The sequence below is a fragment of the Oncorhynchus mykiss genome, chromosome 17, assembly GCF_057628025.1.
Source record: "Oncorhynchus mykiss isolate SJ-2025 chromosome 17, ASM5762802v1, whole genome shotgun sequence".
Lineage (NCBI taxonomy): Eukaryota > Metazoa > Chordata > Actinopteri > Salmoniformes > Salmonidae > Oncorhynchus > Oncorhynchus mykiss.
In genome coordinates this window covers 16,380,556-16,408,458 of record NC_143038.1, presented here as the reverse complement: position 1 = coordinate 16,408,458, position 27,903 = coordinate 16,380,556, and the positions used below count along the sequence as shown (strand labels likewise).

General features: G+C 42.2%; 1 protein-coding gene across 3 annotated transcripts; it reads right to left on the bottom strand.

Annotated features, from left to right (window-relative positions):
• Positions 1–235: 235 nt before the first annotated feature.
• LOC110493797 (atlastin-2) lies at positions 236–26,184 on the bottom strand. Of its 3 annotated transcripts, none has more exons than XM_021568286.3 (14): positions 25,948–26,184; positions 16,296–16,579; positions 13,090–13,224; positions 12,606–12,710; positions 12,157–12,207; positions 11,530–11,586; positions 11,250–11,342; positions 10,689–10,827; positions 9,779–9,906; positions 7,627–7,683; positions 7,006–7,077; positions 2,734–3,165; positions 2,045–2,059; positions 236–1,931 (listed from the first exon to the last, which is right to left on the bottom strand). In XM_021568286.3, exons 1-14 carry the CDS (start codon positions 26,018–26,020, stop codon positions 1,821–1,823), a joined length of 1,752 nt encoding a protein of 583 aa, XP_021423961.1. In that variant the 5' UTR covers positions 26,021–26,184; the 3' UTR covers positions 236–1,820. The 3 variants fall into 3 exon arrangements, 2 of the variants coding, with proteins under 2 accessions (XP_021423961.1, XP_021423962.1); XR_016487776.1 differs by having other exon boundaries at positions 1,657–1,931; positions 2,045–2,474; XM_021568287.3 differs by lacking the exon at positions 2,045–2,059.
• Between the last annotated feature and the right edge of the window lie 1,719 nt (positions 26,185–27,903).

The following is a 27,903-nucleotide window of genomic DNA, read 5'->3' as shown; positions in this document are numbered from 1 at the left end:
TACATCCCAAACTACTGCTTGATAAATTATCTAAATCTAAAAGTTCTAATTGCAAGAACAGATCATGCTGGAGTCAGATGTTAAGTGTAATTTTGCCTATTAAAACAAAAACGGTTCCAAATGATAATTAGGCAGGTCTGACGCCAAAAAAGGAAATTGCCTACTTCACCTATATTTTATTTCCTTTAGCAAAAAAAGGGCCTCCGTTTGTACAAACAAACCAATCAAGCATTACTTCATATACTGTAGTGTTTTAATCTCGTCTTGAAAAATAAATTAACGATAATAACTTTAAACTGCAACAGAAGAAAATCAAGTTTACAAACATTCTTTGCCAGCAGGGGTGGAATTGCAGTGCTCAATGTAGATTACTTTACAAAATGTATATAAAAAGAATTTATTGGACATACACAAATCACGAAAGCATTCATTTAAATACAGTAAACTGCACAGTGGCCTACCACGAAACCATTGTTCTCCCAGCTACAAAAAAGGTATAGAAAATGTATTTATATATGTATATTTCGTACACATGCCCCATTAGGGATGAGTAAAAAAAATAATAAAATAAAAAAAAAAACTGTACAAAACAGCACACATTGGCGGTAATGGTCTGGATGGAATAATTGCAACAGAATAAGAATAATAATTCTAATACTTCAATAGAAATACAAAATGATTCACCTTAAGAGCAGCTGGTTGAGAGATGTGGTGGGAGGTGGGAGAGTGACGCTGAACTAATAGGCAGGCTACAACTAGCTATACCGCGATCGGTGTGTAACTGTGTAGTCGCAAAACGCCAATGACAAGTGTTAGTGAAAGAGAGCAGTGGTTGTTCTTACATTGATTAATATCCATTCACTCAGACAAGTAGGAAGGAAAACGAGAAAGATCTTAGAGAAGACGAGGAGTACATTGTAGCTTAAATAGTCCTCTAAACGCTGCATGTCCCAGACAACCACTAATAAAACTACTGAGCTGTAAATTGGCCCCGCTTAAATAAAACTACCACAAAATGTCCTGTCACTATAACAATAAATCAGTTTCCATTGGCTGGAGGGGGGGGGGAAGATGCATCTCACAAGACATCCAATCAGCAGTCTGATCAAAGAAAAGGAGGCGGGCTCATCCTTCTCCACACTGCCAACCGCTCGTAATGCCACCTTCTCATTTGGTGCCCAAGTTAAGTGACGAGCGGCTAGGACCAATTACAGAGGGTAAAGCTGTAAACGTTGGTTCTACGGGCGTGTTGACACTTAATGTGGGCAGTGGGTCTCCCATTTACTCTAACTTTCCGTGCTGTGACAACGGCTCGCTCAGACAAGCAGAGACTTGACCACACTCAGCCTAATTTTATCCTCCATATAGTTAACGCCCAGAGGCTTCAACACCTGGGGAGAGAGACAAGAGTGGTGGGAAAGAAAATGAGAAGGAGGGGAAGACGTCAGATGAAAGGGAGGGGGAAAGGAGGATAAAACCAACAACTGGAGGTGGAGAGAAAGGAGCAAAGAAAGGAAAGCAAGCTTCATTTGTTTGTTCGTACATTCATCCATACCAAAAAATGGAAATGGTGGCAGCTTATCATGAGAGCGCACACACTCCCCGATGTCACCCTACCCACCCTAAACCCCACAACATATGAGAAATCAACCATGAAAGTGCCAACCTGTATTCCACATTTGTGGTGCGAACCAGGTATAAAATGCAGTTTTTAAATACTAAACCAGCATGGCATGGGGACCATGAGCTATCAAAAAAGAAAACATTTATATATGGTCCTAAAAATGGACACTGGAAACCAAGCGAAGGGGGGGCAGGTGCTAGTTTTTCTTCTTGACATTGTTGTTCGAGGCCAGTCTCGTTCTCTGGGCCGTTATCAAGGAATCCAACGAGACTCGACTCCTCGCCACCTCAAAGAGTTTGGAAAAGATCTGAAAACAAGGCAAGGGAAGTATTGTGGAACGTGTTAATGACATTAGTAGTGACGTTTGAAGTTATTTCTGCCTCAGAAAAGGAGCCCTTTTCCCCTCTGGCCACCTCTTACCTTTCGTGGCGTCCTCTGTGGCAAGCACAAAGTTTTAAAAAAAAAGATAAAAAGAGGGAAGACTAATTAGTGGGGAAAGTAGTGAGGGAGGTGTCCCAATTATCTTTCCCTCCTTCCAAAGTGTGCACTTGCACCCTCCCTCTCATGGATTTAACAATGGTTGAAACTCCCTCAAGCCAACGCTTACACCAATACATTTATTTTAAATCCATGGCGGGCGCACACATCTGGAGAAAGGGTAAAGAATCAGGGTGCAACCAGAGAGACAAAGGCAGATAGGGAACAAGGAAAGGGAAGGGAGAGGCTGATGAGGAAAATAAACTTGATTTGGGAAGATTCTGGTTTGAGGGGGAGGAAAGAGAATCACAGTCAGTCACATCCAAACAGGTTAGGAAAAGAACAGGACAAAGAGCTTGGGAGCAAACGCTCTCTGTAAAAGAGTAAGCAGGAGAGGGACATGGTGTGAGACAGGGAAAGGGAAGAGAGTGAGGGGGTAGAAAGAAAGAGCGAAAGGGAGGAAAAGAAAAGAGAAAGAGGCATACATTAAAAAGGGAGATAAGAGATGGTCAAATAGGAGTGAAAGAGCCCGAGCAAGAGAAACAGAACATGCATAATATTCTGACTGATCAAGAGATGTGCGGCAGTCATTTCTTCCCCCCCCCCCCACCCTCCACTCCTGGGTCACCCACCTGCTCCCACAGGGTCTCGGCCACCTGGTCGATGACACTGCCCACCTCGCGGAACTCGCCGGAATACTTCACATAGGCCCAAAGGCAGAGCGCAGCCAGTGCCACGCCCATAATGAGATTACACACCGTGGCCACTGTGTTGATACCCAGGAAGCCCGTGACCAGCGACGCCACGTACATGGCGAACATGACGGCGAAGAGCGTGGCGGGCGTGCGCGCAGCGTAGAAGATGTTCTTGCCATCGTTGTGTTTGATGAAGTTAGTGAAGGCCTCGTCCAGCTCTGCTTCCAGCTGCTCCTGGTAGCACCGGCAGAAGTCCTCGCCGCCCATTTTCTTGACCGAGCGGAAGTGTTTGACCGCCACCTGCAGCAGGTTCGCGTGGCCGCACTCCAGTTGATCGGGGGCCATGTAGGGCTTGTCGCCTCCGCACACCTGGGAGAAAGGAGAGTTCGCCATGAGGGACAAACATACTGCAACTCATTTACTTTTGAATATTCAGTGTTTTATAAGCCCATATGGGCTGGGCATCTGACAGATGCAAGACAATTTAATGGCAATTAAATCACACGCAATTCCAATCGCAAGTCAACCCCTAGCCTCTAAGTCTAGACACGTCTCTTTGCCACTCAGATGTGGGATGAATACAATACCGGTCAAAAGTTCTAGAACACCTACGCACTCATTCAAGGGTTTGTTTATTTTGTATTATTTTCTACATTGTAGAATAATAGTGAAGATATCAAAACTATGAAATAACACATGGAATCATGTAGTAACCAAAAAAGAAACAAATCAAAATATATTTTTTATTCTTCAAAGTAGCCGCACTTTGCCTTGAGAGCTTTGCACACTCTTGGCATTCTTTCAAACAGCTTCACCTGGAATACTTTACCAACAGTCTTGAAGGAGTTCCCACATGTGCTGAGCACTTGTTGGCTGCTTTTCCTTTACTCTGCGGTCCAACTCATCCCAAACCATCTCAATTTGGTTGAGGTCTGGGGATTGTGGAGGCCAGGTCATGTGATGCAGCACTACATCACTCTCCTTCTTGGTAAAATAGCCATTACACAGCCTGGAGGTGTGTTGGGTCATTGTCCTGTTGAAAAACAAATGATAGCCCCACAAAGCGCAAACCAGATGGGATGGCGTATCGCTGCAGTAGCCATGCTGGTTAGGTGTGCCTTGAAATCTAAATTAAATCAGACAGTGTCACCAGCAAAGCAACCCCACACAACCTCCATGCTTTAAAGTGGGAAAAACATATGCAGAAATCATCCGTTCACCCACACCGCGTCTCAAAGACACGGCGGATGGAACCAAATCTCTCCAATTTGGACTCCAGACCAAAGTACAAATTTCCACAAGTCTAATATCCATTGCTCGTGTTTCTTGGCCCAAGCAAGTTTTCTTATTGGTGTCCTTTAGTGGTGGTTTCTATGCAGCAATTCGACCATGAAGGCCTGATTCAGTCTCCTCTGAACAGTTGATGCTAAGATTGGTCTGTTAATTGAACTCTGAAGGATTTATTTGGGGTGCAATAACTAATGAACTTATTCTCTGCAGCAGAGGTAACTCTGGGTCTTCCTTTCCTGTGGCGGTCCTCATGAGATCCAGTTTCATCATAGCGCTTGATGGTTGTTGCGACTGCAATTGAAGAAACTTTAAAAATTCTTGACATTTTCTGTATTGATTGACATTCATGTCTTAAAGTAATGAATGGACTGTCATTTATCTTTGCTTATTTTGGCTGTTCACCAAATGGGGCCATCTTCTGTATACCACTCCTACCTTGTCACATCACAACTGACTGACTCAAACTCATTAAGGAAAGAAATTCCAAATTAATTAACCTGTTGAGTGTAGGGGGGCAGTATTTTGATGAAAAACATACCCAAATGAAACTGCCTATTTCTCAGGCCCAGAATAAGCATATAATTGTCAGATTAGGATAGAAAACACTAAAGTTTCCAAAACTGTCAAAATATTGTCTGTGAGTATAACAGAACTGATATCGCAGGCGAACACACCGTTTTTCCTGAAAGTTCTGTTCCATTGCCTGCCTTCGCGCCATTTAAAGGGATATCAACCAGATTCCTTTTCCCATGGCTTCCCCATGGTGTGAACAGTCTAGACATAGTTTCAGGCTTTTATTTTGAAAAATGAGCGAGAAAGATCACATCGCGTCATTGTATGGCTGGGTGCCAGCAGCGTTTTGCATGTGCAACAGCTTGGAGCAGACATTTTCTCTCTCTCTCTCTCTCCTATGAAAGAAGCTACAGTTCCGGTTGAAATATTATCGATTATATATTGTAAAAATAACCCGAGGATTGATTATAAAAACGTTTGACATGTTTCTACGAACTTTACAGATACTTTTTTGAATTTTCATCTGCCCAGTCGTGACCGCTCGAGCCTGTGGATTTCTGAACATAACGCGCCAACCAAATGGAGGTATTTTGGATATAGAAATAATCTTTATGGAACAAAAGGAACATTTATTGTGTAACTGGGAGTCTCGTGAGTGCAAACATCCGAAGATCAAAGGTAAGCGATTCATTTTATTGCTTTTCTGACTTCCGTGACCAATCTACTTGGCTGCTAGCTGTTTCTAATGTTTTGTCTGCTGAGAGAGATGTCCTTACATAAACAGTTGGTATGCTTTCGCCGAAAAGCTTTTTTGAAATCTAACACGCCAGGTGGATGGATTAACAACAAGCTAAGCTGTGTTTTGCTATATTGCACTTGTGATTTCATGAAAATTTAATTTGAATTTGGCGCTCTGCAATTCAGCGGATGTTGACAAAAATGATCCCGTAACGGTGCATCAAGAAGGTGCATCAAGAAGTTAATTGAAAGGCATACCAGGGCTACCTCATGAAGCTGGTTGAGAGAATGCCAAGAGTGTGCAAAGCTGTCATCAAGGCAAAGGGTGGCTATGTGAAGAATCTCAAATATATTTGGATTTGTTTAACACTTTGGTTACTACGTTATTTCATAGTTTTGATGTCTTCACTATTATTCTACAATGTAGAAAATCTTTTTTTTTTTTAAAGCTTGAATGAGTAGGTGTTCTAAAAACTTTGACCGGTAGTGTACACTGAACTAAAATATAAAAAGCAACATGTGTTGGTCCCATGTTTCACGGAGCTGAAATAGAAGATCTCAGAAATGTTCCATACAAAGCTTATTTTGCTTAATTTCATGCACAAATTAGTTTACATCCCTGTTAGTGAGTGTTTCTCATTTGCCAAAATAATCCATCCACCTGACAGGCGTGGCATATCAAGAAGAGGATTAAACGGCAATAATCTTTACACAGTTGCACCTTGTGCTGGGGACAATAAAAGGCCACTAAAATGTGCAGTTTGTCACAACAGCACCACATACATCTCAAGTTGAGGGAGCGTGCATTTGGCATGCTGAGTGCAGGAATGTCCACCAGAGCTGTTGCCAGTGAATTTCATGGTTATTTCTCTACCATAAGCAGCCTCCAACATTGTTTTAGAGAATTTGGCAGTACGTTCAACCGTCCTCACAACCGCAGACCACGTGTAACCACGCCAGCCCAGGACTTCCACATCCAGCTTCTTCACCTGTGGGAGAGTCAGACCAGCCACCCGAACAGCTGATGAAACTGAGGAGTAATTCTGTATGAAATAAAGTATTTTAAATGGGGAAAGCTCATTCTGATTGGCTGGGCCTAGCTCCCCGGTGGGTGGGCCTATGCCCTCGCAGTTCCACCCATGGCTGCGCCCCTGCCCAGTCATGTCAAATCTATAGATTAGGATCTAATGAGTTTATTTCATTTGACTGATTACCTTATGAACTGTAACTCAGTAAAATCATAAAAATTGTTGCATTTCTATTTTTGGTCAGTATAGATCAATACAGAAGAAACAACGTAAATGTGAACATCAGCACATCAGACTCCACAGGAGTGCTATACACGGGACTAAATCAACCTAATCCTTTCAGATCTACAAGGAGCCAGCGCATAGCTAGATGTAGGAGCTAGGAGGACACAACTTTGCTGAGAGCAAAAACAGAGCTGTTTCCGAGTTTATTTAGAGCCGTCTAATGAAGATTGATGGTTAAGTGGACAACAAAAAAAAACGAAACAAAAAAGCTTTTCGACTAAATCAATCTTGAGTAAAATGTAGCTAGTAACACACGCCACAACTCATCCGCACAGATGAAAACGCTTCGACTGCTTTTATTAGTCAGTCATATGCTAAATTGGATGCTCAAAACAGAAAGTAATTGTTCAATTACCTGCTCCATGCCTTTGTTGTAAATGTCTTTTGCTCCTGCAACAGCTGCGAGGTTGTTGGCTTCAGCCGTTGCCTAGGTGACAGCGGAAGAAAGAAGAGGGGAAAGCCGTCCTGAGATTAGGTTCCTTTGGTGCATCAACGTTCTCCTACATTCACATGAAATTCAACTCAAAGTTTTAAAGAGCCTATATGGAATACGTGTTGCCTCTGGAGGTATTCTTTAGCCAAACGGGCCCTCTAAATAGACAAATATTGGTCAGGAATGACTTCATAGGACAGAAATGGGCACAACTCCCCACACTCATGAGTACAAGCATATAGTTTGCTAATCTCTCATTGACTAAGTAACTTAAAATGGTATCAAAAGGCATCGTGATGCAATGAATGTTCATGGCACAATACATTTGGTCAACTACAAGTGAAAACATGAGAATGTTGTTTCAGGGCTATATTTACAACAACACTTTGCAACAGAAAACAAGCTTTCTAATTGGATAAATTCAGGTACTGCCGCCCCGTTTTACCCCCGTCTCAAACTATTCTATTCCATTTTGTGCCTACTGAACACAATCCAGTCATTTGTTAGGGGAATGTATCATTGACTATCTGGAGAGTGAACTACCTGTAACATTGACTTGGGATGAGGCAGCTCCTCCCCTTGGTATATTTTCATGTATGCCTGTGCCGAAAAAATAAATAAAACAAGCAACATTTGTTTCAGAAGAAGAAAATTAATTGAGGAAAGGTATAGGAGGAAAAAAGGGTATATAAAAGTTGAGGTATAGAGTAAATAAAATGTTATTGGTAACATACACATATTTAGCAGATGTTATTGAGGTTGTAGTGAAATGCTTGAGTTCCTAGCTCCAACAGTGCAGTAGTATCCAACAATACACACCAATCGCAAAGTAAAAGAATGGAATTAAGAAATATATAACTATTAGAACGAGCGATGTCGGAGTGGCATCGACTAGAATACAGTATCTACAGTGCCTTGCGAAAGTATTCGGCCCCCTTGAACTTTGCGACCTTTTGCCACATTTCAGGCTTCAAACAAAGATATAAAACTGTATTTTTTTGTGAAGAATCAACAACAAGTGGGACACAATCATGAAGTGGAACGACATTTATTGGATATTTCAAACTTTAACAAATCAAAAACTGAAAAATTGGGCGTGCAAAATTATTCAGCCCCCTTAAGTTAATACTTTGTAGCGCCACCTTTTGCTGCGATTACAGCTGTAAGTCGCTTGGGGTATGTCTCTATCAGTTTTGCACATCGAGAGACTGACATTTTTTCCCATTCCTCCTTGCAAAACAGCTCGAGCTCAGTGAGGTTGGATGGAGAGCATTTGTGAACAGCAGTTTTCAGTTCTTTCCACAGATTCTCGATTGGATTCAGGTCTGGACTTTGACTTGGCCATTCTAACACCTGGATATGTTTATTTTTGAACCATTCCATTGTAGATTTTGCTTTATGTTTTGGATCATTGTCTTGTTGGAAGACAAATCTCCGTCCCAGTCTCAGGTCTTTTGCAGACTCCATCAGGTTTTCTTCCAGAATGGTCCTGTATTTGGCTCCATCCATCTTCCCATCAATTTTAACCATCTTCCCTGTCCCTGCTGAAGAAAAGCAGACCCAAACCTTGATGCTGCCACCACCACCATGTTTGACAGTGGGGATGGTGTGTTCAGCTGTGTTGCTTTTACGCCAAACATAACGTTTTGCATTGTTGCCAAAAAGTTCCATTTTGGTTTCATCTGACCAGAGCACCTTCTTCCACATGTTTGGTGTGTCTCCCAGGTGGCTTGTGGCAAACTTTAAACTTTTTATGGATATCTTTAAGAAATGGCTTTCTTCTTGCCACTCTTCCATAAAGGCCAGATTTGTGCAATATACGACTGATTGTTGTCCTATGGACAGAGTCTCCCACCTCAGCTGTAGATCTCTGCAGTTCATCCAGAGTGATCATGGGCCTCTTGGCTGCATCTCTGATCAGTCTTCTCCTTGTATGAGCTGAAAGTTTAGAGGGACGGCCAGGTCTTGGTAGATTTGCAGTGGTCTGATACGCCTTCCATTTCAATATTATCGCTTGCACAGTGCTCCTTGGGATGTTTAAAGCTTGGGAAATCTTTTTGTATCCAAATCCGGCTTTAAACTTCTTCACAACAGTATCTCGGAGCTGCCTGGTGTGTTCCTTGTTCTTCATGATGCTCTCTGCGCTTTTAACGGACCTCTGAGACTATCACAGTGCAGGTGCATTTATACGGAGACTTGATTACACACAGGTGGATTGTATTTATCATCATTAGTCATTTAGGTCAACATTGGATCATTCAGAGATCCTCACTGAACTTCTGGAGAGAGTTTGCTGCACTGAAAGTAAAGGGGCTGAATAATTTTGCACACCCAATTTTTCAGTTTTTGATTTGTTAAAAAAGTTTGAAATATCCAATAAATGTCGTTCCACTTCATGATTGTGTCCCACTTGTTGTTGATTCTTCACAAAAAAAATACAGTTTTATATCTTTATGTTTGAAGCCTGAAATGTGGCAAAAGGTCGCAAAGTTCAAGGGGGCCGAATACTTTCGCAAGGCACTGTACATGCATACTGTTTTACTCATTTTGTAAGCATTATTAAAGTGACCAGTGATTCCACGTCTGTGTCCATGTCCATAGGGCAGCATCCTCTAAGGTGCAGGGTTGAGTAACTGGCCTGGCTAATGATGGCAAGGCATAAGCTCAGAAGGAATGCTTGAAACAATCAACTTACTTTAAAATACTGTACAAGGTCTCGGCACGTCACTTTGGATCCTCCGATTTCTTTCTCCACCAAGTTCTCCGGGGACAACAAGATTGGCACTAGGTTGACTAGCTCAGTCTTGAAATCGTCATCAATATCTAGAGGGGGAGACAAGTGGGGAAAATCATTCAAATCCAGACAGAAAATATTTACACAAGAAGCAATCTAATATCACACAGTCAAACTCAGTCGTTTATTTAACCATTCTGCGATTCTCACTGTTAATAAACATCGCACGGGCGTTTCAACACAACGGTTCTTTTAAATGTCATCATTTGATCTGATCTGATCAGTCAACGCCAATTTTTTTTCTAAAGTAATCTAGTATCATTTCTTATTAAAAGGTCTGGACATTTTCCTTTTAAAAACACCACCAGACCTTAAATGCAACTATATATAAAAGGCATATGTGTTGTTTTAGAACTTAGAAAAGGTGACCTTCGTATTGTAATAGATGGCATTTATGTAGCACTTTCCCTTTAAGATCCAAAAATACAAGTCTGCAGTGAACCATCTTCCCTAGGCACACCTGGATATCTGAGATGATTGATATAGCATTATGGTAATAGCTTCACCGTACCTTCTGATTGGCTAGGTAGACATTTGACCATAGTGATTAGACCCCATCCAATCACTTCAGATTGACAGGAGTGCCTTGGGTCTGGTTTATTTGGAATTGACAAGAGTTGGCTAGGGGGTACGTTGACTAAAGCCTGTTTTAACATGGGCAGCGCCATCAACTGTCAACACATTCAGAAGTAGAAGAGGAAATGGACTACTTAATAATAGAGACAGCCCTCAATGGCGCTGTTCATGCTCTCAGAGACAGGTGTGCAATCTTTCCACAAGGGTAATTGAGCAACCTTTTCCGACAGCGTACCTGTGAGTCTGCCATCAAAGTTGGGGTTGGTGGCCACCTTGAGGCCGGGGTGGGGCAGGAGGAAGCAGCCAATGTTCGAGAAGCAGGAATGGATGTGCTTCCTGACATTCTGCAGCTCCTCGTGCTGGTTCTGTTTCACCTGCACACAGTGGAGAGACCCTTGCTTATTCAAGTAAATGGTTGGACAAATATAGTTCGAATTGGCCTGGTCTCAGATCTGTCTGCGCTAAAAACCCTGACAAAGGCAGCATAGCTGTCAGAGTGTTGGCATCTATTCCTTCAGAACCCAAGTGTGCAGCCTTGTAGCTAGAATCACCTCTCCATGTGCTGTATAGCCTACTACTGGTCGTTGTCATGCCAATGTCAAGTGCTGTATAGCCTACTACTGGTCGTTGTCGTGCCAATGACCATAGGAGTTGGCAAGACTGCACAAACATAGGACACCAGGCTGTTTGAACAGCGGACGCAAAATTAGAACGCGTGTAAGTGCTTTAGTTCCTGAAATGTCAGATGTTAAAGCTCTTATTTTCTTAGAATGGAGCAAGTGAAAAAAATACGTACTTGTAATCTCTTCTCCAGGAAACTCTTCCCTCCCTCTAAGCCGTAAGAATGCTCGTAAGGGTAGCTCCAGTCTCTTATAAGAAACATTAAAGTCTGTTGTGGAAGTCAAGGAATAAATATTAAACAAGATACTACATGACTATTGATTTTTCACAAAATGTCAAGTAATGGCAGCCATATTGAATAAGACTCTAGAGATGCCCATTAGCTCCATCTCAATTACTTAAAAATCTCGTCATTATTATCCAATAAGAAAGGCAGCAGAGAAATACGATTATACCTGAAATGGTTTCTCGTAGATTTCTTCCAAGGCCAACCTCCCATATTCAGTAAAGAGCTAGGTAGGGGGAGAAACAAAAAGTCAGGCATAAAGCAGAGTAATACTCCACGTTCTTGTCAAAAAGGACAACAGTCAGTCGATCTATTAATAACAAGGAGCCGTCTTGCAGCGGACTGTTGCCGTCTAATAGGATAGTAACGTTAATAACACGCTTCATTTCAGAGTCGTCTGTTGAGTAGGTTTTAAAAGAGGCTACATATACACATACATATATAAATCACTTTTGCTTCTAGGGGTGCTCGAGTCAAAAGGGGTACAGTCACATTTCAAGTCTAAAATGTGACGTTCACTTAGCATTTCAAACGTCCGTATCTTTAACAACGGAGAAAGCAGCTATATACTTCCATACAAGCGCTCTAATTGTGACCCACTTAAGTACAATAGTTCCAACTGCATGGTTGATCATCAAAGGAACATCATGTAGACATCCCCCTCCCCCCCTGAGGGCTGTGATAACCTCAAAGTAAAGATCCTTTTCAAGTTGTTTGTGGAGTTCAACGTCCAAGGCAGTGTTGAAGATTGGATTGTTCTGGAAGGGGGACTTAACAAACATGGACACACACAAACCTGGAGATGTTGAAGGTCGTCTTCCTGCACATTCTGAGACAAGTTGTAAACCTAACCGGTGACAAAACATCAACCTGATGTCAACATAGATCACATTTTCAATCACTGTTTTGCATGAATTGAAAAGTTGGTACAGGGAAGTCTGGTATTCAATTACAGTCTAGAACTAGCACATGACAGTATAACTGTTTATTTAGCATGCAATAACATGCACCAAAAGTCTCGGGGGAAAAAGCCAATTTTTCAATCCAGATACTTACTGGTGAAAAGGGGGATAGGTAGAGTGGCATTCCTCATCCAAACAGCCTAGAATCACCCAGTTCCCTACTATTATTTGTTCAATACTGGCAAATGAAACACACACACACACACACACAGTAGATCTCCCCTACTACTTTGAGCAGTGAACACCTTAATATAAAAGGGTACACTGAGGGGGAGCGTCATACCTGTACAGAGCTGGTCATGGTGCTCAACGCAAACAGCGTCGCACAATCTTTGATGGTCGATTGGCTGTCGAAAGCCCCCTGTGTGTCGATTAGAAGAACAGCAACCTGCAGGGAAAGGATCAAATCAATGAATAAGTCGCATTCTTTACCAAAATCAAGGGGTATTAAATCAGTTGAATTAACCAATGGACAACTGGAAATCTTAAACCGTGTTTTTTAAAGGGACATTGCACTCCAAAATCAAAGTTCGTAAATCTGTTTTGGAAATCTGGCTATATGCCGCAATCCAAAATGAATCGAGACAATAAACGGCATATCATTTCCACATTTTACTGGTGGTGTTTGATATGGACTCATCTTGATTGTTTTAGCGGTCTGAAAATATCAAACAAACTTGGATTTTGGAGTGCAAAGTCTTAACAATTCAAACCTTAGTTGGGAGAAAACATGTGCCCATCCAAGGGAAAAGAGACTTTGTATTTACCTTGCTCCCGTCTGGCTTGTCCACCACAAACACCTCGCTCCAGGCCAGGATGCCCGTGGTCTCCCTCTCGCAGCCCCCCCGCCAGGTGAAGCCCGTCAGTGGCTCCTCGTGCCCACCCAGCCAGGAGCAAGATGTCTGAAGAGGACACATCAAAGCAGGAGATTGGCAATCATATGAGCCATGTAGCTACAGTACCACGACTCTCGTTGGCTGAAACGGTCCTCACAGGCCCTGCCCAGAAACAACCTCTAGCCATTTCCCCTAGACAATTAATGTAAACCTGAACGGTATAAGCGAGCAATATGGTCAAGGCCCTACCAAGCCTATTAGAGGGCAATAAATACTACCATCTACTACAGTACCTGCTTAGACCCATCAGATGTATTCCAGATATCCTTGAAGTTTCTAGAAGCTAGATATTTTTTCCTCTGGACCCTACTCTCATATTGAACAACCCTAACCCAGGCCCTCCTGTTTGTTAGCATACCCGAGTGGCATATTGATGGCAATCCCCGCTCAAACCTTGAGGGCCACACACACACAAAAGCAGCCTTTATGCCTGGAATAAAGTTCTTGCAAAAGCGTGCCACAGTCGCAAGCATTGTGCGCCCCCAAAAAAAATCAGCTTTAAGCACAGCTCAAATGGATTACAGTCACCCCCCCTAAACAAGTTATGAACAGCAAACAGGTTTAGCAAGTTGTGGCAGAAATCCTGATAAGTTTACTCCCTAAGCATCCAATGAATGGAGTGAATTAATTCCTCACAGCTCTTAGTTTCACTGATTGAAAAATATGAGGACAATGTTTTCCAACTCAAGATAAGTATCTCTGGTTGGTTGTGTGATTTCATCTAATGAGTTGTTTGAAGTCCATGTAAAAAATGTTCTAGCAGGGCCAATAGTGTACTGAATTTCAAAGGACACTTCATGTTAGCAGATGTCCCAAAGCACCGCCAGGTAGCCCAAAGCACCGCCAGGTAGCCCAACAGGCAATATTTTCAATAAGTGATACTGGATCATTTCACAGCGCATCTGCAGAAAATAGCTCTTCAATGTGGCGAAACACCACAGGTCATAAAGCACTCAGACTCACAAAGTTCACCAGACATGTGACATGAGCTGTTCTCCAGTTCTCACAAGGGTTTGAAAATTGATTTTTTTCCGGTCGGGGCAAGTAGGCCAGAAGTCTACTGGTCAAGTGAATTTCTACTTGGAAATCTACTGGCGTCTATCTACAAAAGCATGAGTTTACTATCAACAACAAAAAACAGGCGAGAGTTCATGTTGAACCTTGCTTCATATTCTAGTATGTTCCAGACTGTCAGGATGAGGGCCACTGTGTTTGCATTCTAACCTGTGTATTTCCATACCTGGTGGGTCAGAGCAGGTGTGTGGTCAGTATAGGCTGCACACAAACACGCATGTGTCCACTTAATGTGTTGTGAAAAGTGTTTTAAATTGTATTTGCCTTAACTTCTTGAGGGCCGGGGGCAGTATTCGGAAATTCGGATGACTGACATACCCAAAGTAAACTGCCTTACTCAGGCCCAGAAGCGGTCTGTGATTATAATAGAACTGATATGGCAGGCGAAAACCCAAGGAGAATCAATCTTTTTTTTTTTTGAGGTGTCTGCCCATTCAAATCATTGTTATTGGGAGAATCAGATTGCGTGCCACTGTTTTCCAATGTTTTTCTATGGGAGACCTGATTTATTAGGGCCCAGACTGCAGTTCCTATGGCGTCCACTAGATGTCAACAGTTTAGAAATTGTTCTATGTTTCTCTTTTGAGAAATGAAGTAGGGCTGTTAATGGGATTTCCATACTAAGGAGGTTAATGTTGCTGGTCCCCAGGAAGAGTAGCTGGAATCCTTAATAAGGACTAATTCTACAACTTATTCTACATGTAACGATGTATGCCTATGTACATATACTACATAAGCCTGTGTGTATCCTCTCCTGGTTCTAGGTCACATGTATAACAGTCCTGGTTATACATGTAGGCCGTGTGTTGAGAGAAATTACATATTTACCTGATTTGTTTGATATTAATAGTTAGCAATTAATACTTATTAAATAAGAATTCATTTCTATCCTGTTAGTGTCTTTTTCAAAAAAATGTATTTTACACCCTTTTATCCCCAATTTCGTGGTATCCAATCGTTAGTGGTTACTGTCTTGTCTCGTCGCTACAACTCCTGAACGGGCATGGGAGAGACGAAGGTCGAAAGCCTTGCGTCCTCCGAAACACAACCCAACCGCACTGCTTCGTAACACAGCGCGCATCGAACCCGGAAGCCAGCCGCACCAATGTGTCGGAGGAAACACCGTGCACCTGGCGACCTGGTTAGCGTGCACTGCGCCCGGCCCGCCACAGGAGTTGCTAGTGCGCGATGAGACAAGGATATCCCTACCAGCCAAACCCTCCCTAACCCGGACGACGCTAGGCCAATTGTGCGTCGCCCCACGGACCCCCACAGTCGCAGCCGGCTATTATTGCAATAATTAAATCAATATTAAATATAGATTGTTTGAAGAAATGACACTCGATTAGAATATTCCACCACAGTGTAGCTTTACATGTATAGTATGACAAGCTTTCATCTAGCCTCACCTTGTTGTACACTAAAATAAACACCGCATCTAGATTTTGACAGTAAGATGTCAATTTCACCAGTCACGTTGGCGGGTGGTCAGGGCTCCAGTGCGAGCGCTGGCACAGGCATAAAAGAAGGTCTAATTTACTTGAAACGAAAGTCTACGGAAGTGAGACTTTGTCCTTGTGTTTCTTGGCTATTTACATTGTTAGGTAGGTTGTTTTTCAAATGTTTGAATTTCAACTGTTAGGGAAGAGAAGACAACAGCTACTAGTCAGACTCAATCTCACAGGCAGAAAGTCACATTACCAAGGTAACCTGTGTACATTTGTCTCTATTTTTGGTTTTAAAAAAAACACAGGGTCACAAACATATGAAATATACCACATTACTTCTTACTAGTAATACATATGTTTTAGTAACATTACAAAGCACGCGCAGCCATTTTAATGGGTTGTGTCATTTCAGAGAAAAAATATTTTTGGCTGGTCAAACAAAATCTGGCTGGTAGATTTACCTGCCAGTGACTGGTGGACCAAAAAGTGAATTTTAGGCCCTGATTTTAGGCCCCTCATGTAGCCTGTACAAGGAAAGCCTGTGTATAACCTCACCTGGTTGTACATGAAGCGCAGCATGAAGTCCAGCAGGAAGGACTTGCCCTTGCGGAAGGCACCGGCCACCGACACAACCACCACGTTGAGGTCGCGCACATGCTCCTGCAGCAGGATGCGCTCCAGCGCCGCCTCGTCGAGCTCAAAGGCGTGGTCGTCCTCGTGAGCCACAACGATCTGGACCGGCCTGGCCGACAAGGCCTCTTCCTCATCTTCCTCCGACAACAGGACCTCCTCTTCCTCAGGGCTCATCTTATGAGGCACACCCTCCACCCCATGCTCACCTGGTAGAGATGTTTAGAATCATTAAAGGGAAGATCCTCAATTCATAGAGATTGTCCATCCTCAAATCAGAGTTTGTTAAACATTTTCAAACCTGAAAGTGGTTACTGGTTAGATAAAGTGTATATTGCACAGATACCTTCAGATACTAGTTCACCCACAATATAAATTCAACTGTGTTACTTTAACTTCATTTTCGGGGCATATTAATCCATTACGCCATCTTTTTCCACTCGTTCTGTGCGTGATTTCCTGCAAGACAGCAAGTCTGGGACCGGTTGGGTCGGAGGGTGAGGGCTAGGGCCATTTCCCCCAGAAATGTCCGGGAACTTGCAGGTGCCTTGGTGGAAGAGTGGGGTAACATCTCACAGCAAATAAATGCAGTTGACATTGAGAGGACGTTTGTGTTTTTGCTGAGTGTACACACACACACTTTTTTCCCCAGAACATTAACTGTGTGTAGGTAGATGTGGAAAGATTGATACAAATGATTTGTTGCAAGTTGGGGGGGTTTCACACCTGGCTTGGCTATTAGACAATTTTTAAAAGGTTCAAGTAAAGGTTGAATAGTGTTTACTGCGCCTGGGACATCCATGATTACACATTGTAACTATGCAATATACTGTTCAGCTAATGGCCCATCCTGCTATGCTTGTGAAAAACTAATACTTTTCCACATGTTAAAGATTCCAATTGATAGTATTTTTTTGCAACAATCGGCCCCAACATCAATTAGTACATTTGGGCACAGTCGATAGCATACTGGGCTTCGGACTAGAATGTTGAGGGTTCGAAACCCGCTCCCTGCCTATTTCAGTACATTATGTCATCTTAGAGTAAATATCCTGGATTGTTACTCCCATCTCATTCATCGTCCTCTTCCATGTGTCATTCTTCGCCTGAGTGGCTTGTTTGTGGGCGTGCAGGCAGGATGTACTGTTTTTTTTATTCTGTATATATGAATTACAAATCAGCCTTTACTTAAATCATGTTTCTAGTCTATTGCATAGTTACAATGTGTAATCATTGATGTCCCAGGCGCAGTAAACACTGTTGAAGTGTATAATTGTAATACATACATGCAGACACAGCATCATTCAAAGAATGGAGTTTGATACTCCCGGTATTGGATATGGCTGAAACTTGCCAAACTTTATGACAAAAACAATATGCACAATCGTTTGTCTCTACATTAACTAACATTCCTCTCAATTGTAAATTTTTTGCTTGACTCGTTATGACGTTATAATTACTTACATTTGCTTCCTCCGTAATGTTTTGTCAGCCATCTTTGCTGAAGAAAGTCACCATGGAAGGGTGGCTCGCATCAAATTTGTCATTGGAACCACTCGATATGATTGGATATATAAAAACCTTGGGACCCAAAAGCATAACGAGTGCTCCAACTCCCCCTTGCGGTGGTCTGGAGCAATGAAGCAGTGATGCTGGGTACCTCTAAGTCCCGTGGTGTGAGCTCGAAACTTTTAAAAGAAGGAACCCCTGTACTCTGCAGTGAACCCGATCAAGATGCCCGGATGTCAAAGGGTTTCGTTCTCAAAATGTTTGGAGTGTTAGCTAGCAGCGAGTTGGTGTCTATCTGCTTCCTGTTTCTCTACGGTGTGGTTTAGACAGGTAGTCTATGGTCTGAGAGGTAGTCTACGCCAACTCCGATCACACCAGTAAGGTTCTTGAAAGAGATGAAAATAGTTTAATTTGTTGGAACCTTCTCTTTAAAACAGCAGAAACAGCAGACTGCAGTCATAACAATAATGGGTCCCAGTCATAAGTCACAAGTTTTGATGTCAAAAGTTTTTGAATTCAGACATGTCAGCATGCCAAAGCAACAACATTCAAGTCAAATGATACAAGAGCAGTAATCATGAGTAGGCCTAAATGACAATCTATTCATGATTCATTTGATGGATGCAATTCAATGAAGTTGAACTACAATATAGGCTGATGTTCTCTGAAGAGTTGAGCTACTCATTGGGTGAAACAGAGCTGGAAGAATACCGTCTGTACCACACACTCACTGAAACAGGAAACAAAAAACTAAGTGGCCGGAACTGGGTTGACAAGTTTGCGAATGGGTAAGAAACAAACACTGGTTAGAGCAGTTAGAACACACACACACCTAGCAGGCAGACTGTGCAGCCCTGCCAGCGCGACATCAACTCGGCCTCCCCAGCCCAATTGTTTCATTAATAAAGTCTGTGGGCTCTGGTTTGGTTCCCCCTGTCCTTTCAAGGACAGTTAGCCCATTGGGGGGGGGGGGGGGGGGGGGGCATAATGAGGGGCACACGCAGCCACCCTCATCACATTACAGTAGATGACACTGCAGTTAAATCGCCAGCCAGTCAGGGAGAATGCAAGACAAATAAAGCCCCCATCGTTTCAATAGGATCAGCACAACGAGTGCGACATTTAAGGGGGTTTAAAGGCAAAGCAACCAGTCATGTGCTAATTGCTATGCTAATTGAACAACTTGATAGACATCTACACAACAAGCAACTGTTCATATCCATGGCCTTGACTGACCATGACTGATGGGGGGGGGGGGGGGGGGGGGGGGATTTGACCACCATGACCGGACCCATTGTATATACTTAATATGGGCAATAAGGGTGCTTGACTGGGCACCTCAATGGGCATCTATTAGGCTTAAAATAAATACTAGTCTTAGACCAGGTCAATCAATCAAAACGCATAAGTCTCAGAGTCCCAGAGCACAGCAGGTAACATCCGGACAATTCCGACAAACCTAAACTTGGACTAAAAACCACATTCAATGGAGAATCCTGTGGCCGGAAAATGTCTGTAGAGGCATAGGCCGACTCCTAGCGCAGCACCAGAATGGGCATCCACAGCCGTGGAGGGTTCAAAGTGTGCACAGGCCTTCGTTCGTGACCAGCACTAGCTAAACGCACCTGGAGTCGCATTGTTACAACTGGAATGAACAGAAGCCCGAACACACGGCAGCCCTCCCGGAAACCTTATCTAGAGTAACGGCCAGAGGATGACCATTCACAATGTCTCCATCTGGCTAGGCTGCATTCCAAACTTGAAAGCCTACTCACTAGCCTCCGTCGCAGTCTACTCCACCTTCAGAGATCTGAAAGGACTGAATAGGTTTAGGCCTATGCCATAGCTGGCTGGGCAATATGGCTTTCAGATTATAAAGGGATTTGGAAGATGGACTGAAAAGGGTTAGCAGAGGGAAGGAGATTTGAGATGGGAGTTGACACAGTTTCATAAAACTGGTGAACCCATTGGTTCTAACAGTAGAACAAACCACCTATGAGGATAAAAGTGCCCTTGGCCAAATTAGAAGCTGAAGGTCAACGCTGCTGGGAGGAGCGAGTGATGAACGATTTGACTAAGTACAGGATGAGAGCGAGTTCTCATGGCTGAGGACAACTTTCTGCATTATTTAGAGCGCTTTAGTCATATACCAACGTGTCATCATGCCAAGCGTCAGGGGACCAGCCAAGATGGGTGACAAAAGAAGAGTCAACTAGAAGGTGCTTTTTTGAGCTCTCCTAGCGGTGCCGTTGAGGAACTACAGCAAGCACACTGGTTGTGTGGAACAACGCCTGCAGCCCCACCCTCACGCAATTACCGTTTACGCAACCCAAAAAACGTCTCATTATAAATATCGCATTTTGGGTCAGGTGGGCATAATTTGAACGCTTGTTCTATTGCCAAGTTCTAAAATAAAAATCTTAGTTTTAGGCTTTCACAGGGCAGCTCAGAGAAACCGATCGTCATTTCAGTGCACATAGAAAGGAGTCATGCGCGCATTCAGTAGTGACAAGGGCAAGACAATAAATAGCTATAGAGTTACATTATTTGAACATACATCATATCGTTTTGATATTGCAGTATTATTTTTTGCACTAGTTGGCTGCATCTTCACCAAAACTCCAGTATACTTCCTTCATAGCTTATTGCCATCTTTTTAAATAGAGAACCAATTGGTTTCCAACACTTATTTCCATGACTGATTTTCTCATGGTTCCCTAGTCCCTCTGCAGCAGACATATGGTGATCAATAGCCTGTTTAGTAAGTCGCAATAAAAAAATCACCGTATAGAATCTCAATACATATCGTATCGGCACAAAAGTATCACGATAATATCGTGAGGTCCCTGGCAATTCCCAGCCCTAGCATTCAGATGAAAAACAAGCTCACTGTTCAGAACCACCCAGGGTATGACGCCGTGTCCTCATGTAACTGTGCATCAAACATAGCGATCATAAACACTGACACTGTATATGACAAGTTTCATGATACGGAAATGTGACGTGCACATTTGGACTCTCGGGTGTTTGGCCGAAATGACATCAGTGGCATGTAGTATTATAGCCTAATCTTCAACATCTCATCTTTCAAAATACAGCTTTTACAGAATTTCCCTCAGACAACAAAACATTTGCAAAAGTCGCCCAAATAGTGGGAGGGACGGGAACAACTTGTCTCGTGCGGTGCTCAAGTTCAGAATGGCAGTCAGTCAAAACACACACAGTGCTTATGGTGAAAAAAAAATATGAAAAAAAGATCCGTCTCCAAATATGCAATTTTCAACCCCTATGCGGGTACGAGTGTAAAGGGTTAAGAGGGATTTGGAGAAGTCCAGGTGTTCTATTGGTCGGTGTAGATTAGGGACGTGCATCATTCCCCTTCAAGATGATTTGATATGCATCTAGATTCATGGGCTCTGATACAGGAACGAGACGGTTTCATTTGAAATGATTCGGTGCGATTAGAGAAAAACCTAGTCGATGCACTAACACGTTCATTTTCCATTCAAATTTATTTTTGTTATTATTATTTAATTGGCTGCTGATGCAGCTCATGAGCTGAATCTGTGAGCTGACGTGTGTGTGTGTATAAATGATGTAGGTCTATGGTGTAAGTGTGCATCGTGAATTATGTATGATTATAGCGTATGAACCATCTAGGCACCTGATCTGAGCCATAAAAGGAGATTAGGCATCTACCACCACACTACCACTGTCAGATTAGGGGGAGCAATTTAGTCTTTTTTTGTTGCTCCATTTTGGTTCTGAAATCCCCACTAATTAACTTCTCATTTTTGCAGATTAAGTGTTTGAGCTAGTAGTGAATGAATATTTATCATTTACAAAAAAAGCTATGACATAGCCAATGAATATATAGCGCAACTTGGATTTCACCCCATCTCAAAATCAAATTGTTTAGACCGTTTGGAAGTTTAGTGAGCTTACTTTCTCGCCCTGCTGCTTTGGCTACGCAGAGTGCCTCGCAAAGTGATTGCTGTCTAAGTTATGAAGAAGGTCAACGTTACCCTGTATATCTAAAAATGACTATATACACAGATTGCTTAATGCAAAACTACCAAAACTTTGCTGATGGTGAACCTGAACAATCTAAATAAAATTAAGCCCTGTTCAGCAGGTAACTCATCTAGCTATAGGCTGCGTCTACAGTAGCTTACTACACAATGTTCAACAGAGCATAGATCATTTACATAGGTTGTCACTAAATATTGCGCAAGCCATTTTAGCATTAAATGCTGAAGATGTGCAAGATCAGGAACCGGCCAACTACTATACGTTGGTCAGCGTGCAAAACTGGGCACAGTTTGACTAGGCTACTGATCATCCCTGGGGTTGTTTGGCATGCAAAATTACTTTTAGATCAATGACTGTCAGCACAGTTACATGCTTAGTGCGATACTGAAGGAGAGGACCGATCAGTTATTACAAAACAGGAGGACTTTTCGGAAGGTAGAAAAGTAATGAGCAATAGAAAGTGAATCGGTTAATTATAACATTCAAAAATCGATTTTCTGATCAATGCATGCTACATTTGGATCGGTTTTGAGACCGATCCAAATGTCTTAGCGTAAACATTTGAATCAGTGAATCGTGACAAACCTAGTGTAGAGCGGGACTGGTTTTCTGAGCTTTGGAAGCGTGCCTCAAGCCCTTTATCCAAAGGGCATCAATCAAAACGCATCAACACCAGAGAGAGTTGTCAAGGTGGGGAGAAAAAGTACAGGAGGGATACAGTGGTGGCAGTAAACTCTAGGGTGCTGCGCAACTACTGAACAGCAGTCGTCGCCACAAATCTGAGAAATCCATAATCAAATACCATAAACATGAAGCAAGATATTGGGCAAGATGAGACCTATAACCCGTATTACATCTCAACATCAGAGAGAAGAAAAAAACGATCTAGGCTAGAGTTCAATGGCACTTCAGATGTGCTGGCATGACTCCCTGCCAACAGTCTAGAGGAATCAACCATTCTTAATATGTTAGCTATGACGTATTATTGGGACATCCCTACCCTAAAACACTAACCTTACCCACTTTAAAAGTTAAACGTCAATGGGGTAGGGACGCTAATCTGTTAATCCAAACGAAACCATGCCATAGGTCAAATGGAGCTAACCTAGGCCCTGAAATGTTGTTCACTTAGGCCAATGTTCTCTGGCTCACTTAAGCACTCTGTTCAGATGCATGCGAAGATACCAGTGTAGGCCAAAGTTGCAGACATTGCTCTCGTTCAGTTTTCTATTTTCCCTACTAATAGTTAAGGTTAGGATTATGAGAGGGGAAGCTGATCCTAGTCAATAAAATGCATTTATAGAGCCCTTTTTCCATCAGCCGATGTCACAAAGCACTGTACAGAAACCCAGCCTAAAACCTCAAACAGCAAGCAATGCAGATGTAAAAGCACGGTGGCTAGGAAAAACACCCTAAAAAGGCTGTTACATAGGAAGAAACCTAGAGAGGAACCAAGCTCTGAAGAGTGGCCAGTCCTCTTCTGGCTGTGCTGGGTGGAGATTATAACAGAACATGGCCAAGATGTTCAAACGTTCATAGATGACCAGCAGGGTCAGATAATAATCACAGGTTGTGCAACAGGTCAGCACCTTAGGAATAAATGTCAGTTGGCTTTTCATAGCTGATCATTCAGAGTTAGAGACAGCTGGGGCGGTAGAGAGAGAGTCCAAAACAGCAGGTCCAGGACAAGGTAGCACGTCAAGTCAACAGGTCAGGGTTACATAGCCGCAGGCAGAACAGTTGAAACTGGAGCAGTAGCATGACCAGGTGGACTGGGGACAGCAAGGAGTCATCAGGCCAGGTAGTCCTGAAGCATGGTCCTAAGGCTCAGGTCCTCAGAGAAAGAGAGAGAAAGCAAGCCATCCTAGAGCCAGAGATCTCTTCCGTCAGCAGTTGTCCACTGAGACAGCTGTGTCAGAGATACATGCCATGTTAGGATGATGACGGGACTCCCTTTTTAAGAGGCTGTGCCTTGCAGTGATGCAACTCACACACCTGGAACTCGCCTCAGTCAAGTACAATTTATTGCTAGTCAGTAGACAGTCTAAGCACACAAATTAAAGCATACTCTGTCATTACTGCAGGGGGGGTATGTTGGTTGAGAGAGTAAGCTAGGCTAAATGCCTACGCCAACTAAGCTAGCTAGCTCATAAAATGTTTGCCAATAGGTGCAAAAGCTTGGCCTAGGTCTTAAAGGTGGACATGGGGAGAAAATTGGATAGGACATTTTTATTGGACAGCCAGACAGAAGACTGTAGCCTCAAGTTGTCTATAGAAACGGGCTCCTGCCCTATGGTCCATCCTAGCGCAAGCCTCGGACAAGGCTTAGCCTACTTCTTAGACAGAGGCAAAAGATCCCAATAATAGCTTTGCTATTGCCATCCTCTTAATCTCCCATGCTTGGATGGATGGTCAGACAGTTCTCTCCTTGTAAAGGAACATTTCTATTCCTAACAATTCCATGAAGTTTTAATTCCTACACCTCTGACCTTGGCTCATTTCAAGAAGTCCAAATTAAGAAGTCCAAATTAGCAGAAACAATTTAAAGGGATACTTCAGGATTTTGGCAATGAGGCCCTTAATCTACTTCCCCAGAGTCAGATGAACTTTTGGATACCATATATATTTTAAAATATATATATTTTCGTTTGAAGGAAGTCGCTATTACAATTACTAGCTAACATTATCACAATGACTGGAAGTCTATGGGTATCTGCTAGCAAACTAGCTAGTTAACATTGGCTCACAAAACTACCTCTAACTTCTTCATACTGGACACAGATAAAAATGGTATCCACGAGTTCATCAGACTATGGGGAAGTATCCGTTTAAAACATGAGCTCGAGCCCCCCCCCCCCCCCCCTCTCCATTCAACCATGCAATCCCATGGTATGACTGGCTAGGTCAATGTTCGAAAACACACCATGTAGAATAGACCCTAGACTTGTGCAGCAAAGCAGCAGGAACAGCTGCTGCAAGTAAACACACTTGTTCTCTAGGGCTTAGTGGAAGCAGTGAAAGTGTAATGGCCTACTTCAATGCTTGTTTGTATGCAGTCAGTATCGAAACAGTTAATGATACAGTAGTTGGCAAGCTAAAGTATCACAAGTACGCACAGTATTCCAACATCATCGATGGTGAACTGGCTAGGCAAATTAGCTAGCTAATCCTCTTGGGAGGTTGCGTAAGAGAGAAGACCAGCAACTATAGCAGCTAACTAACGTCTAGCTGGCCAAATTAATTACAAGTAGGCAAGACAGTAGACTAACTGCAGTAGACTAACGTTAGAGCATAGGGTCCTTGGCCTCTTTACCTTCTAATAAACCGGTTAGCAAGCTATTCACCTAAATTAGCTTGATAGCTACACAAAACACTTATGCAACTCGTGTCATCCTGTACTTAGGCAGATCATTCATTTTAAACTAGGCAATAATACTAGCTAGCTAGCAGTCTCAACGTTTACAAGCTCACGATAGCTAACAGTAGTAGCTATCTAATAATGGCATTGACACCTGAAGAGTACCGTTAGCTTTGACATAAGGTAGATCATGCCTTCACATACTGCACAGTACCAATGTTGGCTAATGGGTAGATCGCTAGGTAACAAAACAATTAGATTAGCTGTATTTACTAAAACTAGCAAGTAAGACCAAAAAAATGGTCAGCCAGCTAACATCAATTAGCTAGCTAGCATTACAAAAAGAAACACCCAGCTTATTGTGTAGCGCTAACTTATTATTAACTGCTAGCTAGCTTTGACTTTGTTTGACCGAGACATTTTGGATATCATATTTAGTTTGACACAATCAAGACGTTAATGTTAATTCATTTTTTTTTTTCGCAAAATGTAAAGGTGATGTTGAATAGGAAACGAATAATGGGATGGGATGCTCTACACTGGAACTCGATAGCATTCCCTCGTCCATGACAACGTTAGCTCAGAATAAAAATAACAGGGCTATTGTCCTCAATCCCACAAAACAACCTAATTGTATTCATGTTTCCATATCATTTACTACCTAAGGACAAATAATACCTTCGCCGAAAATGCTGTTTTTGCAATTTTGCGGAGAGTGATTCCGATGCTGCAACCTGCTCTCCTCCGCCATCTTGACCCGTTGAAAATAATCAAATTCAGTTGACGTCAAAAAAAAACAAAGCCCCCACTTGCCTTTATCAAGTTCAAACGATGAGGTTTTCCGCGGGGTCCTAAATGAATGAATGGACTATGTAGAAGCATTGTTTGCTCTTTGATTGAAAGCCTCAACCTTCTGATTGACTTTAGTATTTTTTTTATTATGGTCTGATAATGGACATTGTTCTTGCCATACAGACACACACACACACACACACACACACACACACACACAAATGCCAAAACTAAATTTCAATATATTCAATTTATTAAATAACCTTTAATGAAAATCATGTTTTGATGTTCTATTTGATGTTTAGAGATCTAGGATGGTAATGAGTGATTATTGAGTTGCCCATGTGATCATGCCTTTTTCAGTTGCTGTCCCAATCACTGAACTATGTAGACTGTATATTTTTTTGTAAATGGGAGAACAAAGTAATGACAATTTTCCCCCCACAGAATATACAGACAGACTGTAGAACGTAAAATAAAAATATACATAAATTAAACTCCATGTCATTTATCACCAACTCCACAGGTGTACAAAAACTGAAAGAGAAATAGGCTCACTATAATCCATTATTAGACATGGGCCGGTATTGTGAAGGTAGCGAGCCATCAATAATCTAGCGCATGTGAACCAATTTAACAACCTAAAGCATCATATTGATATAACTAGGCTACATTCATTTTCATCCCCTTAACTGTGGTACATAAAGCGAAGCAAGCAGGGGATTGTAATGTTATGTTTCACGCTTCACTGACTAGACACGTTAAAACAGTCAATGATGTAAATATTGACTCAGTGGTCTTCCCATATTGATCCAAAATGTTCATTTTTTTGTCACATTTAAATGGTTGATTAAAGGATTAAAACCTACAAAGTCAAGCGTGCATCTTCATGGACCATTGTTAGTTTGTGGGACGAGCTAAATGGAGGATGCCATGTGATGCAAATAAGTGGTGTTAGGAAAAGTCCTTGCAAATGCATTGGCCATTTCACTATCAAAGCACTCAGACCTTTTAGATAGAAGCCAATGTGTACATTTACATGCACACTAATAATTCGATACTAAACTGATTATGGCAGAAAGCCAAGTATGGCATTAGTCATGTAAAAACCTCACTCTGCTCATTTTAATCGGCGTAAGGTCATAATCGAAGTAAGCATGCGCCGATTAAAAAAACTTAGTTTTCTGAGAAATATTTCGAATTATTAGGACATGTAAACAGTTTAATCGACGTTCCAGCTGTGTATCTGATCTGCGCATGTGCACAACACTGTACGCGCGAGTGAAGTTAGTTCAGAAAAACTGAAAGTATGCATCTTATAAATAGTTTTCACATTCAAAGTAATAACTAATATGGTCTCTGTGATTTCAGATGTGTCCATGTAAACAGGATTATTAGGGAAGTCGTTCTTCTTGCAAAGCATGTTTTAAACGAGCTATTATATTAACCTGACTATCCATCACAGTAATCGCACTAGTGTGTACATGTAACCGTGCACGATGAGTCTGATTGCCTCTTAGGGATCGTTCGAAATTTACCCAATTATTACCCAGAGGAAAATGGTGGAGTGTCGTGGGTTTTTTTTTTCTTCAATTTCACTCAGTTCCCCTGAGTGAAATTGAAGAAGAAAAAAAACCCACGACACTCCACCATTTCCCTCTATATCAGGTTTCGTATTTTTTTGTATTTCATCCATGGGAGGGTAATGTAATTTGTTATCATTAAATGTCAGCATTTTGGAATTTAAGTATTGAATTTGGCTATGTATAACTTTGGTGTACAACCCTCCCTGCTAGCAATGAGGAATCGGCCCATAAACGGGGCTGGAATTGATTGAATTGG

Bases quoted from the DNA above. Each gene is read 5' to 3' on its own strand.
- LOC110493797 (XM_021568286.3), bottom strand. From the start codon at position 26,020: ATGGCGGAGGAGAGCAGGTTGCAGCATCGGAATCACTCTCCGCAAAAT. The intron at 11,587-12,156 runs GTTTGTGTGTGT...CCCCCTACCTAG, and splicing joins ACGACCTTCAACATCTCCAG to CTCTTTACTGAATATGGGAG. The intron at 9,907-10,688 runs GTACGCTGTCGG...CTCCCCCTCTAG, and splicing joins CTTTGATGGCAGACTCACAG to ATATTGATGACGATTTCAAG.